This window comes from Cajanus cajan, chromosome 2 (assembly GCF_000230855.2).
Source record: "Cajanus cajan strain Asha chromosome 2, NIPB_CcT2T_4, whole genome shotgun sequence".
Lineage (NCBI taxonomy): Eukaryota > Viridiplantae > Streptophyta > Magnoliopsida > Fabales > Fabaceae > Cajanus > Cajanus cajan.
The window spans coordinates 63,508,742-63,522,870 of NC_138518.1; the positions used below are offsets into that span (position 1 = coordinate 63,508,742).

Consider the following 14,129-nt stretch of genomic DNA (forward strand, 5'->3'; position numbering starts at 1 on the left):
TGCTTTTGTTTTGAAAATTACATTTAAAAAAATAAAAATAAAAACTCGTAACCAAGTAAAATGGGTCTTTAACCAATAATGTCAAGTTCGATCCTTAGTATGTAATTATGCTAAACACAGAAAAAAAATTGTAACTCATAATGATCTTAATCAACATGAGATTAAAAAAAAACATGGATGAAGTTTAGCATTGACATAGGAAGAAGTTAAAATTTAGTAGTATCAGTTATCTTAATATTGGAGAATTTATGCAAAAATTACATACAAGGAATGAAAATCATTTATAAAAGAAAATGAAATTCAATGTTCAAAGCTCAAACAATCATTCTCATTCTTCTTCTCGCGTACGTATTCTTATATTATAATTTATAACTGTGAGGCCGCATTCATGAATGAAAAGTTTTTTCAGTAAAAGAAAACGAAAAGTTTTTATTTTATTTTTTAATTTGTTCTTATAAAACCACGTGCTTGTTACTGTATTAAAATTTTAATTCACTTTTTACTTACAATTTTTAATTTTTTCAAATATTGTTTCCTTTCAAATCAATTGAAACAAAATATATATTTAAAAAAATTAAAACATTATCAATTAATCCTAATTTAAATATAAATTTCAATCTTAAAATTTTTGTCACACCACGTCAATAAAGATAATTTATTTTCATAATTTCTTAGTCAATTATAAAAAAAAATCTCTTTAATTATTTCTATTTAATATAATAGAATATTTATTATTAAAAAAGTTGAAGAGACTACTGACAGTATAATATCACAGCTACAAATTACTGAAATTTAAAATTCTGGACAATACTGGGCAAAGCAAAGACTATTCTTTCTTAATCTTTAGTTTCCTAAGATATGTGAGGTGAAGAATTAATTATATATCAATTCATTATGATGAAACAATATTTTAGAGCAGTTTCGGTTGCATTTATCATCTTTTGATTAATGAAATGTTGGGAGGCTCCTCAGTAATATACTATTACTGGCTCCATTTTTCACGACCATTATCCAAAGTCCAAACAGATGAATGTGACCTTTCCTTGGTGGAGAAACACTGCTTTCCGTGTCCCTCATGGAAGGAATATTAGAAAGGGAAAGAGAAACAAAGAATAAAGTTAACTGTGAAGGGAAAGCAGCTTTTAGCCATAGATCACAGCTAATTTCTCTCATGTATGATAATACGCAGCAAACCTGGCCCAACCTTTATTCTTATTCCTCTATTAGATTAGATATGACATTGCTCCACTATTAAGTAAGGAGTTATGAACAAGGTATCGAACTAATTAACAACATTATTGTCTTGTGAGAATGGCCAAAAACTATGGCTTCCTTGTCTGCATTCTTGTCTTGGTCTTGGACATTGTTGCTGGCATACTTGGAATTCAAGCAGAAATAGCTCAAAACAAGGTACTCTTAAGTCTAAACATGTGTGCCTCAATATTGTTGAGAACATTAATTAATTAACGTGTGTTTGGGATGAAATTAAACAGGTGAAGGATTTGAAGGTGTGGGTGTTTGAGTGTAGGGACCCAAGCTATGAAGCCTTCAAGCTAGGACTGGCTGCTTCCATTCTCTTGGCCTTTGCTCATGCAATTGCTCACTTGCTTGGTGGGTGCATTTGCATGAGGTCCAAAGAAGAATGCCAAAGTGCCACGGCTAATAGACAATTAGCAGTGGCTTTTCTCATTTTCTCTTGGTACGTCTTTCTCAAACATGTATCTTTTCTCTTGATTGGTGCTTCAAATATACATGTCATATCTAGTTTCTATATGACATATTAATTTATGCGTTGTTCAGAATTTGCGGTCACTTCCAACATGTTAGTGTCATTATTTTGGTATGAAGAGTAAAACTTAGACTTAGTTCTTTAAGTATTTTTAAGTGTTAATTCCTAATTATTAGAATTAAAATTTTATTCTAATAATTTGTGTAATAAAAATTTGTATAAAAAATCAATATGGGTTATTAAAGTAAGCCTCAAATTTTAATTGAAGAAGAGTATATAAGAAATTGTAACTAAATTTTGTAAAAAAAAATACAAGGTGAAATGTTTTTTTTTCTCATAAAATAAAATCAATAAAGGAATAACCCAGATCCTCGTGACACGAGGCTTTGTTCTCTGGTTTGCATTTTGATCCATGTTTGATATATGGTCATTAATTCTATCAATTTGGCCACAAGTTGAGCTTATTATTTACCAAATCATGGCATAAATAGAATAGAATTTGATGTGTTTAGTTGCTAATTATTGGTGTTCATTGCAGGATCGTATTAGCAGTTGCATTCTCCTTGCTGATTCTAGGTACCTTAGCCAACTCAAGATCAAGAGAATCGTGCGGGGTATCAAACCGTCGGTTTCTATCGATTGGAGGGATTTTATGTTTCATACATGGGTTGTTCACCATTGTTTATTATGTTTCTATAACTGCCACACGAAGGGAAGAAAAGTCGAAGCATGGAAATCCCGGTGTAGACCACACTTGATACCATGAATCATTTATGAAAGTTTAATTCTAAGACCAAGGATTTCAATTGATAAGATAAGAATGTACAACCATTTACCTTTCATTTTTCTTTTTCTCTCGCTCTTATTCACTTTGCATGAGTTACTTAGCATTTTGGGATGTTGGCAAATGAGAGTATTTGGTTAGCTAGTTGCCCTTGATAAATGTTATTTTTTATATTATTTAACTTATAATAAACAAATATTATTGAATACATAAATTAATTTTCAATTTATAATAAATAATTCAAATTGTGATAAGAAATTATTTTTAACTATTAAATTTTTTAGAAAATATTTTAAATTGGTTGGTTAGTTTTCAATAATTATTTTTAATTATTTTTAAGTAAGTCTTTAAACCATTTTTTTAATTGGCTTCTTAGTGATATACTCTCAAAATAATTGTCACAAAAGAAGAAAAAATTTGTCCCCAAAAAAATTATCATTTTAATTTTTTAAAGTAATATATATATATATATATATATATATATATATATATATATATATATATTTTCATTTATAACCTTGATATTAAAGTTCTCCCTTATTTATTACTTTTTTGTAAAATTAAATAACGTTAATTTTGTAAAACTATCATTCGCTCATACATATTATTCCTTTTTTCTTGATGTATATAAAACACTCAAAATTGTCAAATTATTTGGAGATAGAATTATAATTTTTATTATATATATATATATATATATATATATATATGTATATATATATATTATAAGGTCCCTAGATTCCTAAAATTCTCATAAATTGTTATTTTTTATTTGTTTGAAGTTGTAAGAAACTAATCTCATGAACCTATATGTTTTAGTTTAGGGCCTCATTAATTTATTTCTAATTTACGGACCAACTTGAAAATTCCTACATAATTTAGAATCAATAGAGTAATTAACTTAAAAAAGTAATTGAAATTTAATCATAAATAACAAATTATATTGTAAGGATTAATAACTATGAAAATAAAATTACAAATAAAAATAAAAAATAATTTAAAATAATCGAGGGGAATTTGTTGACTATTTAAGAATAGCATGTAAAATGTTTAAATAAAAAATATAAAGAATATTAAGAAAGTCTACAAAGTTACACTATATTTAAGCCAAGACATTAATAGTATGTTTGGATGAGAGATTTTAAGAGAATAATAATTTTTTTCATGCATTTAAAATGTTTTATAATGAAATGATTTGCTTAAATAAATAATTTATAAAAAAATTGAAATTCAAGTATTTGTGAATATTTTTAAAATAGTAAAAATTTTAAATTCTTTCAAAAGAAAAATGTAAGTATTTAATAATTTTAATAATTTTTTTTCTCTTATCTCCTCTATATGTTTTTTTATCTCTCATTTTTCCTTCTACCCCTCTCTTATAGAGATAGTAAAATGGGTTAGGTTTGTTAGACTAGTCCAAACCCCTCTCATAAAAATATAAATATTTTTTAAATTACTATAATTAAAAATATTGTTTAAATTATTAAATACGATGTAATATTAAATTATTAAATATTTAAATCCTAAACCTTAAAAATGTGTGTTTTCTGAAATTTTCTTCCATGAATAACAAATTTTTAAAAAATTTAATAGAAGAAAAAATCAAAGAGTAAAAGTAAAAATTGACTAAATATCAAAAAATAAAAATATATTTAATCACACATATATATATATATATATTAAAATTAATTTTCCTTATATGAAATAAATTTTTCCATCCAAAATAAGAATTTAAAAATTAAAAATTTTGAATTAATTTACCCAAATAAAACACAATTGAACTTTGAAATCTCCTCAAAAGATAATTTAGAAACCTCACACTTAATCCCTTAAGCAAGCAAATTATAGTCACAATCATTGAAAAAAAGAAATTCTTACTAAGACAAAATGTTCATGTCTCAAGACTTAAGAGTTACATGATTATGAAACTCTAACAATTTGACTCGGCCGGAAGGTCTAAGTGTGTGTTTGAATTTAAGTTGAAAAAGTTAAGTTTAACAGAAACTTCTCATTCAATCGAAACTATTTGTTTAATGAGAAAGCAACATAAGTGTTACTTTGGATGCAACTACGTTTTGAAGATAATGAAGTTCAATGTAATATAAAAAAAATTACTAAACAAACGGGTACAACATTCGATAAGAATTGAACGTTCGTATGTGTACCTAAACGGTAAACCAAACATACCCTAAATTATAAAACAATTTTTAATGAGTGTCAATCACAAAAAAGAAAAAAAAAAACAATTCAACATAAATTTAAAAACTAAATTACATTAACAATCATTATATTTAAAAGGAGAGGGAGTTACAATAAGTTTTAACTAAGATTCATCTAACCAAATCAAAAATAGGCTTAAGCACTCTCGTGAATTCCCAAACACGAAACAAAAAGAATAAAAATATAAAATAGATAAGTCATGAAATTTCAAAGTTCCTACTTAATTCCCAAGATCCAAAGGTGAATCAAGTATTTTCCCTTGCTTTTGATTCTCAAAGAAGTCAAAAAAATATCCCAAAAATATAATTTCTCTCTCTTTTTTATACCGAGTTTGGAATTTTGGATTGTAAAATTACATTAGGCCTGTAATCATTGTGAAAACATACGGTTTGGAATATAATGTCATAGTTGTAGGCCAAAATTGTTAGAACAAAGACGAATTAAGGTCACTCAAAATTTATATTTTAATAATAACAAGCAAAGTTTTTGAAATATGAAATATCAAGTATTTAAAGGCGAGAAGTTTATGTTTAAGAAGAAAACACACAAAACGAAGTTTTTTTCTAAATAGATGGAACACATGATATGCATCACATCACTTGTCTTAAGTTTGCTTCAAATACGTTATTTACTGTTTTTGAATGATCTATGATTTAATGTAGTTGCATATACCTTTATGAGATGTTAATTAACGTATGGTTGAGAAGATTTTTTTTACTTTTTTATGAGAATTGCTATATATTCCAAAAAAGCAACGAAACAGCGTTCGAAATTTTAAAATATTCATATTTTTTTAATAAATTTATTATAAAATAACTATTTGATTTAATATTTTATAATTTAAATTAATTTTTTAAGAATTTGAGATAAGTTTCGGAGTATCATTTTGGAGGATCTAAATTTTTTTTTATATCTAAAAATTATGATTTCTAATTTTAAGAATTATAAATCTTAATAATCATATTTTCTAGAAATAGTTAAAATCTTTTTTTTTTTGGATAATCATGATATTTCTATAAATTATCTACAATCGAAAATAGTAACTAATTTTTGTTAGAAGTGTGTATGCATACATTTAAACAAGTTATTTTAGAAATAAATTTTTTCATATTTGATTACAATATACTTTTTTGGTATATAAATATTTTTTACAAAAATATCCTTTATTAGAATAACTTTTTAGATATATTTCTTTACTTTAATCTTATTATAAATATGACATTCAACTTTTTTTTAATGATCTAATTATGTTTCGAAGACAATTACATCATGAAGTTGTTGTCTACTTCTCAATATTTGAAAAATAAGCAATATAGATTGAATATTTTGGAAGAAGATGAATTACAACCATATATTTTCTATTTAAAAATAGAATATTATGATTTTTTTATATAATTAAAACTTTCCCCTTAAGTTTGAAAAGTTGGATTCTCAATTCTCTTGTGAATGATTATTTAAATAAGTGAAATAAAAATGATTTTTTGATAAACAATATTTTTTGAAAATTTTATTTTTTAATAGATACCAAACATCAAAAGTCAATATTTCAATCTAAAAATTTCTAGTAAACTAAAAATTTATCCTTATGAAATGCCCCCTTAAGATAGCAGTTCACTTAAAAAAAGACAAAACTTGCTATTTGAGAAGAGTCTGGTTAGCACAAAAGTTTTTTTTAAGGATTGAGACGCAAAAATGTTCCATTCCATCTAATAGGAAAAGTTGATAAGTAGTCTCTTAGATTAAGAAGTGAAATTTGGAGAAACACATTTATTACATTTATAACATCAATAATTATGGTTGTTAATCTCAAGTGACAACTCGTAATTACTACCGAGTTTATTAGATTGGTCAATCTCACCTATACAACTAAAAAATAAATTGGTTTTTGAGCAATTTAGAGCAATCTTGCCTAATCTTGAGCAATTTGCCTCCTTTATTACTAAAAGCAAAAATTAGTCTTTTCTTAATATTGTAATTTGCTATCTTATTTCAATATGAAGTTGAAATGTTGAATTATTATGTTATTTAAAAGTACTAGTAGAAAAGAAGACACCTTGTGCCTCCATGATAACTTCCTTTAAATATACATATATTAATGGGATAGTACGTGGTTATCAACCATTTAAAAAATAAGACTCCTTTGCAAAAAAAAATTGTCTTCTATCGTACAATTTATATAATACTTATAAAGGGTTAAATCTGTCATAAATAATATGTACATCATAACAAGGAATTGACTTTATATATAGGTATAAATATTATAAACATATTTTTTTTTATATTAAGTAAACTCTTATGAGTTTATGATTCGAGTTTATGATTCGAGTTTACGAGACCTCAACGAGACTATGTAAACTCTCGAGATTGGCAACCCTGTCAATGACCACTTCTCAAACTAAGAAAAAAAATGAAGCAAGTTTGCAAGTGCATCTTTAAGGATTTGCAACAATCATCTTTTAAGATTATCTATAAATATGAAACTTTGATCCATAGAGAAGCAAGTTATTCACTCTCTTTGTACTTAAATTATTAGTCTTACCATTAAAGCTTGATTAATGTATTTTATATGAGAAGCTTAAAGAGTTTTTTTTTTTTTTTTTTGTAAAGAATATTAGGTACTCTGAAACTTAAAGAAACTTTATTTGTAACAAATACCTAGATACTCTAATGAATGAATTTTTTTTTTTTTTTTGTAAAAAATACTTGAGTAATTTAGTTGAAAAGACAAGTTAAAGTCTACTAAAGTTTGAGCCAACAATGAATTTGAATGAATATTTTTGTGACTTTGATAAATTAGTGAAACTTGATTAAGTTAATCAAATTCAAACATATCTTCAATAGTAAAAATGAACTAGTACAAAATTGTATATCTTCTATTATGTGTTTCTCTTTAAGTATGTCCTTTTACTTGTTATGTTTTGAAACAAAATGTTGAAGTTTTTAACGAATATAATTCAACCCCTTTTTATGTTTATTAGTTATATATAATAAAAATTTAGTGTGTAAATTATATAGAGACCAAATCAACTCATTGAAATCTTAAGAAAAAATTATAAATCTTTTTAAATAGTATTATTATATAAACATGATTTTTTCTTTGCATTCATCATTAATTTATTATTATAATCTATAAATTAAAATACACACTTTTTTTTTTATAATTTATATTAGTCATTGCATTTTTCTTTACAAAGAAAACACAATTTTTAAAGAAAAATATTATAAAATATAATATAAAATATTTTATTATTATTAATATTTATTAAACTTATACACATAAACACACACATATACATAATATATAAATATAAACATAATAAAAATAATATTATTTAAAACAAATATTTTTTTATAAATTATTGAATATATATATATATATATATATTAATATTCATAATTATTTTATGATTTTTTAAATAATATATTTTATATATTCAAATATAATATAATTATAAAATTTTATTTTATTTTGGCTACTATATATACTAAAATACTAATTAAAATTTTGTATTTTTATTTTTTTATGGTTAAAGAATACGGTACTAGTTAATATTAAGAATTAAGAATAATAACCTATTTTTTTTTATTCTATTCCTTGTAGACGAGCGCATGTGACCGTTGGTTTCAAAATTTATAATTTGAAAATCGAGAGAACTTCCATTACCGGAAGGAAGTCGCAGTAGTAGTAGTAGTTGCTGGGCCACAGATCCAAATTCAAAATTCACGCTCCGCTCTCTCTTCCCCATTTCTCAACCCTAACTCAGTCCAAACCCCACTGCTCAAAACCCCCATCTCCGAAGCCACACATGGCTTCCCGCAACCCCTCCAACGTAAGTCTCTCCTCCTCTCACTTCTCCTCTTTCAATCCAATTTCTCAATCGCTTCCTTTTCCTTTCAGAAAAAGCTCGCCGCCGAAGAACCTTCTCTGGACAAGCGCCGAAAAATCGGAGCCGACAAGATGGGGCGACAGGCCGGAAGGGTCCGAACGCCGTTTTCAAATGTCAGCAATCGCTCAGACGCCAACGCAGCTGCCGCCGACGCCGACGCCGCCACCGTTGATTTCACTAAAGAGGAAGTAGAGGCGTTGCTGACTGAGAAGAAAAAGGGGAATCCCCATGATTCTAAGGTTTTGTGATAATGTTAATTAGTTTGATCCATGCGTTTTTTTATTTTATTTTTGGCGTCAATTGTTTTGTTTTATACTTGCTGTTTTGTTTGGCAGAAAAAGATAGAGAATATGACGGATCTTATTAAGCGTCTCAGGCTCTGTGTTCGGTGGTTTAAAAGGATTGAAGAAGGGTATGTTCAGGAAAAGGAAAAGCTTCAGTCTGAGCTAGAGGCTGCTGAGAAGAAGTGCACCGATACTGGTGCGTTATCTTAAAACTGTGTTTTGAAGCTATGTGTGTATGGTTGAATACAATTTGTGTTTAACTCATAGATAGGGACGCGAGTAATGATGTTAATGATTTGGTGTAGTTGAAAGCTTGTTGAGGTTTATGAGAGCTTTGTAGGATGAAAAAATGCTCTACTTGAATGACTCGTTATTATTTTAAACTACATCGTTCACGTGTTGAAATAAAAATTATTTTATCATAATGCATTTCTGTTTTCTCAGAGGCTGGGATGAAAAGTAGGATCGATGAGTTGGAAGAGACTGTATCTGATTTGAGGAAAACTATTTCCTCTTTAGAAGAAAGAATTTTGAAGGAAGAATCAGAAAAATTGGTAAGTTTGCTTGCTAGCTTTGTTATTGAATATCTAAAAAGATGTTACTTTATTGCCGGATGGACTCATTTTATGTGGCTGCACAACTAGGAAGCAATTAATTCTTATGGTAAAGAAAAGGAAGCCAGAAGTGAAGCAGAGAAAGTTCGGGATGAGAAATCAGCTGAGCTTCAGAAAGTTCGGGATGAGAAATCAGTTGCTGAGAGGAAGGTGATACTATGTTAAATTCTGCATTAATTAGCTATTTGTAAAATATTGAACTTTACCACCAGGTTATATACAAAATTATAGCCCTCGGGGAAAATTCTGCATTACATTCAAAGATGTTCATGTTAACTGTTATTTTCCTTCAGATTCCCTCATCATCTTTTCCTTTTAAAATTTGTTGAATTTTGCAGGCCATTTCAAATGAGGACTTGTACAAGAGATCCCAGGAGTATAATATGAGCCTGCAGCAGTACAATAGTCGTCTTCAGTCAGATCTTGAGACAGTTAATGAGGCACATAAACGACTTGAAACAGAGAAAGCAACCATTGTTGAGAGCCTTAGCAATGCAAGAGCCCACAACAAGGCATTGCAAGATCAGTTGGCATCTCTTAAAGTAAGTTGTATCTGTATTTTTTTTTCTCATGCTATGAAGTGTCATACGATGTTTTGTCAATGGAGAGTGTTGTTTGGTGATTTTTTTCCCATTGAATTTTAGAAATATTTAGAATCAAGTGAACTGTATATGTACATTTTGAATTATTTTTTTGCTACATTGGGTGTGGAATGGAAGTGAATAGATTGACATTGGTATTTTGGTAGCTTACCTTGCAGTATGTTGATGCCAATCTGCTGGCATTCTTTCTTCAAGCAAGCACTTGAGATTAAACTTGTTTATGATCAGGAAAAAATTTAGATTTGGAGTTTTATGTATTTTACTATTTCTATTGTTATTTATTATCAGTATCAACTCCATGTTGTCATCGCAAGTAACTTGATAGTCTTTTTCCTTTTTGTGTTTGTTGACTCTTATATTTTTTTCCTCCAGGTTTCACAGGACGAGGCTGTTAAGCAGAAAGAAAATTTAGCAAGTGAACTCAAATGCCTTCGTGAAGAGTTAAAACAAATTAGAGATGATCGTGATCGTCAATCGGAACAAGTAAATGCTTTGAATGGAGAAATAGCAAAGTTCAAAGAATATTCAGGGAAAACATGTACACAATTGGATACATTGATGATTAAAACAAATGCTCTTGAGGTTTGTTGTTTTGTTTGGTTCCCATCTATTTTGATCCTTTATTTTATTAATTGTGCCATCCTGTGCTCTGTGGATTTTGTCATAGTGGGGTTTCTTTATAGGAGACTTGTTCATCTCAAAAGGAGCAACTACATATACTGCAGCAGCAGTTGTTCAATGAAAAGGAAAAGTCAAAGGTAACGCAGTTGGCTTACCCTTATTATTATTTTTTTAGAAATAAATGATAAAATGTTTGCTGATTTTTTTCTTGCAGTGATTTAATGTTTTTGACAACTAGACTGACACAAATTTTCTTTCTTTCTTTTAGATGGCTGATTTATCTGTTTCAGAAACACGAACAGTGTTTGAAGAGCAGAAGAGAATTATACGTGAACTACAAGATCGATTGGCAGATAAAGAATTTCAAGTAGTTGAAGGAGAGAAGCTAAGGAAAAAACTGCACAACACTATCTTGGTATTGCTTGATTTACAAATTACACACACAAACACATATATATTGTAGTTGCTATAAATATCTGCTTACACTACCATGTAAGGCTTTATAGTTCAACGTTATCCAATTAATTTATATTTCCAGGAGCTAAAAGGAAATATACGTGTGTTCTGCCGTGTGCGACCACTCCTACCAGAGGACAGTACGGGAATGGACATGGTTGTTTCTTTCCCTACGTCAACAGAAACGCTTGGTCGGGGCATTGAATTGGTACAAAGCGGTATGTGCACAATCGTCTTTGTCATTCTCTCTGCTGGTATTGTTGATATGAATTTCATGTGGCATGCATGCTTTGTCAAGCATCACAATCCCATCCTTTCACGGTCCACAGGGCAGAAGTACAATTTCACGTTTGACAAGGTGTTTAATCACGAGGCTTCTCAGCAGGACGTTTTCATAGAGATATCACAACTGGTGCAAAGTGCACTTGATGGCTACAAGGTAAATCAGAGTTGATATCTTGGATGTTTTTGGGGCTTAAGAGAAATCAGAGTTGTTTATTTCTTGAAAAGTTGTTTCAGTCTTGAGATGCAGAGCAGAAGTGGAATGGATTATACCATTATAAACATGGGTTGATGGTGGCTTAACTTTTCTTTCATATTTTTTCTTGCTTTTTTTTTTTTTTTTGTATTGATTTCGGTCTAAGGCCATGTTTTGACACAGAGGGCTATGGTTTGTTACGGCAGGTGTGCATCTTTGCATACGGACAAACAGGTTCGGGCAAAACCTATACTATGATGGGTAGGCCCGATTCACCAGATCTGAAAGGATTGATACCACGTTCTTTAGAACAGATATTCCAGGCTAGCCAGTCTCTAAAAGACCAAGGGTGGAAGTACAGAATGCAGGTTTACTTCATCCTGATTTTCAATTTTCATGTGGGCATTGTGGCCACATTTACAAATGAAGACTGAAAAATTTAACTAAATATTTCCAGGCATCAATTCTGGAAATTTATAACGAGACCATCAGGGATTTGTTATCATCACATAAATCAAGTGGGAATGACCAGACGCGAATGGAAAATAGTGTTCCTGGCAAGCAGTACAATATTAAACATGATGCAAATGGAAACACACATGTTTCAGACCTCACCATTGTGGATGTTTCTAGTGCGGATGAGATTTCCTCCCTCCTACGACAGGCTGCACAAAGCAGGTATAGTCTTGTTACTCTTGTATTTGAATCCTGCATATGCTTTCTTTCTTGTTTGAAGTTAATTCTTTGAATGAACTTTCTGGATTAATATGTGCAAGAATGCATAATTATTCCATATGAATTTCAGATTTTTTTGAAGCTGTCATGTTTCTGTCTATGATATAACTGGAGTAAATATTAGTGTACTTACTTTATAATTGACAATGTGTTCTTGTTCATATTCATAAACAAAGAAAATAAGAATTTGTGGCAATCATGTTTTTTCAGGTCTGTTTTCCGAACAGATATGAATGAACACTCATCCAGAAGCCACTTTGTCTTTACGTTGCGTATATGTGGGATAAACGAGGTACATGCTTTTGTAATAAATTGGCATATTTTTTTTACTGTTCTTTTATTCTGACATTTTATTTACCGATGCTTTCTTTTCTCTCTATTTTGTAGAAAACTGAACAACAAGTGCAAGGTGTCTTAAACCTGATTGACTTGGCTGGAAGTGAAAGACTGTCAAGGAGTGGGGCAACTGGGGACCGGTTGAAGGAAACTCAGGTATCTATTTGATTCACGTTGTTATTTATGATCTTGAACTCTCTGTCAACAATTATACTTTCTCTTGATAAAACAATAATTTTTATTGCTGCCACATTTTCAGGCTATCAACAAAAGTCTCTCGGCTTTGAGCGATGTCATATTTGCTTTGGCAAAGAAAGAGGAGCATGTCCCTTTTAGGAATTCAAAGCTGACATACCTTCTCCAGGTTCTTTAACATATTAAAATTTGCATTTAAGTGAAAATACATTGCTAAAAACAAATGTAATGGCACGTGTCTTGGTAACCTATTAGAAAGTTGAAATGGGGCTGGGTTTGAGTATCATCTTTGTTCACACCAAACTCTTAATATAAGAAAAAAACTAAAATTTCCAATGATATGCACAAAAAGCCACAGAATAAAGGATAATTTCTAATCTAAGTGTCATCTATCTTCTTAACTATATGAATAAAGTTTATTAATGAAACTCCTCCGCATTTGGGAGTAACAGATGACGGTTGTAGCAATTTGAAAGGTGATAAAATTGGGCATGAGCTCTATCTTAAAAAATCGGTTTAATTTAGGAATCGTTTTATCCACTAGAACTCAAGGATAAAACCAATCACTTTACAATGTAACCTGAATGATATTGCCCCTAGCATTTCAATTTTGTAATGAAGTGAAGGGGAATGCGATGAACATATTCTATTATATTGTTCGATCACGGAAGATCTCAGTTCACAATTTGCTTTGACATGTTCTTGTAATGCTCGTTAACTTGTATTGTATGCATGGCAGCCATGTCTTGGTGGGGACTCCAAAACGTTGATGTTTGTCAACATCTCACCTGATCAATCTTCAACTGGCGAGTCACTTTGCTCTCTCCGCTTTGCCGCCAGAGTCAATTCTTGTGAAATTGGGATTCCACGCCGTCAGACTCAGACATCCACACGCTCCATAGATTCTAGGTTGAGCTATGGTTAAAAGAGCCCTGACCAAAATTAATTGTTTATTTGTTCTACCTTAGCGGCAGAGTGAATGATATTCTTGATGCTTTTGTGATAATTGTACGAGTGTAAAATTTAGTGCATTGAGCTTGTGTAAATTGGTTGTTATTGAGGCTTGGCTTTAGCCTCCAAATGTGCTTCCAATAATTTGTACTATTTAGGTGTGACATGATAGTGTTCAATTTATTTAGCAGCTTGTTGATTCTAAATGAAATGAAACTTAACTGTTTGGTGGACTCA

General features: G+C 29.5%; 2 protein-coding genes across 2 annotated transcripts; both read left to right on the forward strand.

Moving 5' to 3' along the window:
- Window positions 1-1,201: 1,201 nt before the first annotated feature.
- LOC109817861 (transmembrane protein, putative (DUF1218)) lies at window positions 1,202-2,653 on the forward strand. The gene is made up of 3 exons (XM_020383208.3): window positions 1,202-1,410; window positions 1,494-1,699; window positions 2,268-2,653. The coding sequence occupies exons 1-3, from the start codon at window positions 1,312-1,314 to the stop codon at window positions 2,485-2,487; spliced, it is 525 nt and encodes a 174-aa protein (XP_020238797.1). The 5' UTR covers window positions 1,202-1,311; the 3' UTR covers window positions 2,488-2,653.
- Window positions 2,654-8,379: 5,726 nt separating this feature from the next.
- On the forward strand, window positions 8,380-14,129 carry LOC109817864 (kinesin-like protein KIN-14D). Its single transcript, XM_083068646.1, has 17 exons — window positions 8,380-8,563; window positions 8,632-8,859; window positions 8,956-9,100; window positions 9,349-9,458; window positions 9,549-9,668; window positions 9,857-10,060; window positions 10,493-10,702; window positions 10,804-10,878; window positions 11,010-11,156; window positions 11,280-11,415; window positions 11,527-11,636; window positions 11,882-12,043; window positions 12,133-12,353; window positions 12,621-12,702; window positions 12,798-12,902; window positions 13,006-13,110; window positions 13,681-14,129. Exons 1-17 carry the CDS (start codon window positions 8,540-8,542, stop codon window positions 13,864-13,866), a joined length of 2,370 nt encoding a protein of 789 aa, XP_082924772.1. The 5' UTR covers window positions 8,380-8,539; the 3' UTR covers window positions 13,867-14,129.

Bases quoted from the DNA above. Each gene is read 5' to 3' on its own strand.
- LOC109817861 (XM_020383208.3), top strand. From the start codon at position 1,312: ATGGCCAAAAACTATGGCTTCCTTGTCTGCATTCTTGTCTTGGTCTTG. The intron at 1,411-1,493 runs GTACTCTTAAGT...GAAATTAAACAG, and splicing joins CAGAAATAGCTCAAAACAAG to GTGAAGGATTTGAAGGTGTG. The intron at 1,700-2,267 runs GTACGTCTTTCT...TGTTCATTGCAG, and splicing joins GCTTTTCTCATTTTCTCTTG to GATCGTATTAGCAGTTGCAT.
- LOC109817864 (XM_083068646.1), top strand. From the start codon at position 8,540: ATGGCTTCCCGCAACCCCTCCAAC. The intron at 9,669-9,856 runs GTGATACTATGT...TGAATTTTGCAG, and splicing joins AATCAGTTGCTGAGAGGAAG to GCCATTTCAAATGAGGACTT. The intron at 12,354-12,620 runs GTATAGTCTTGT...ATGTTTTTTCAG, and splicing joins CGACAGGCTGCACAAAGCAG to GTCTGTTTTCCGAACAGATA.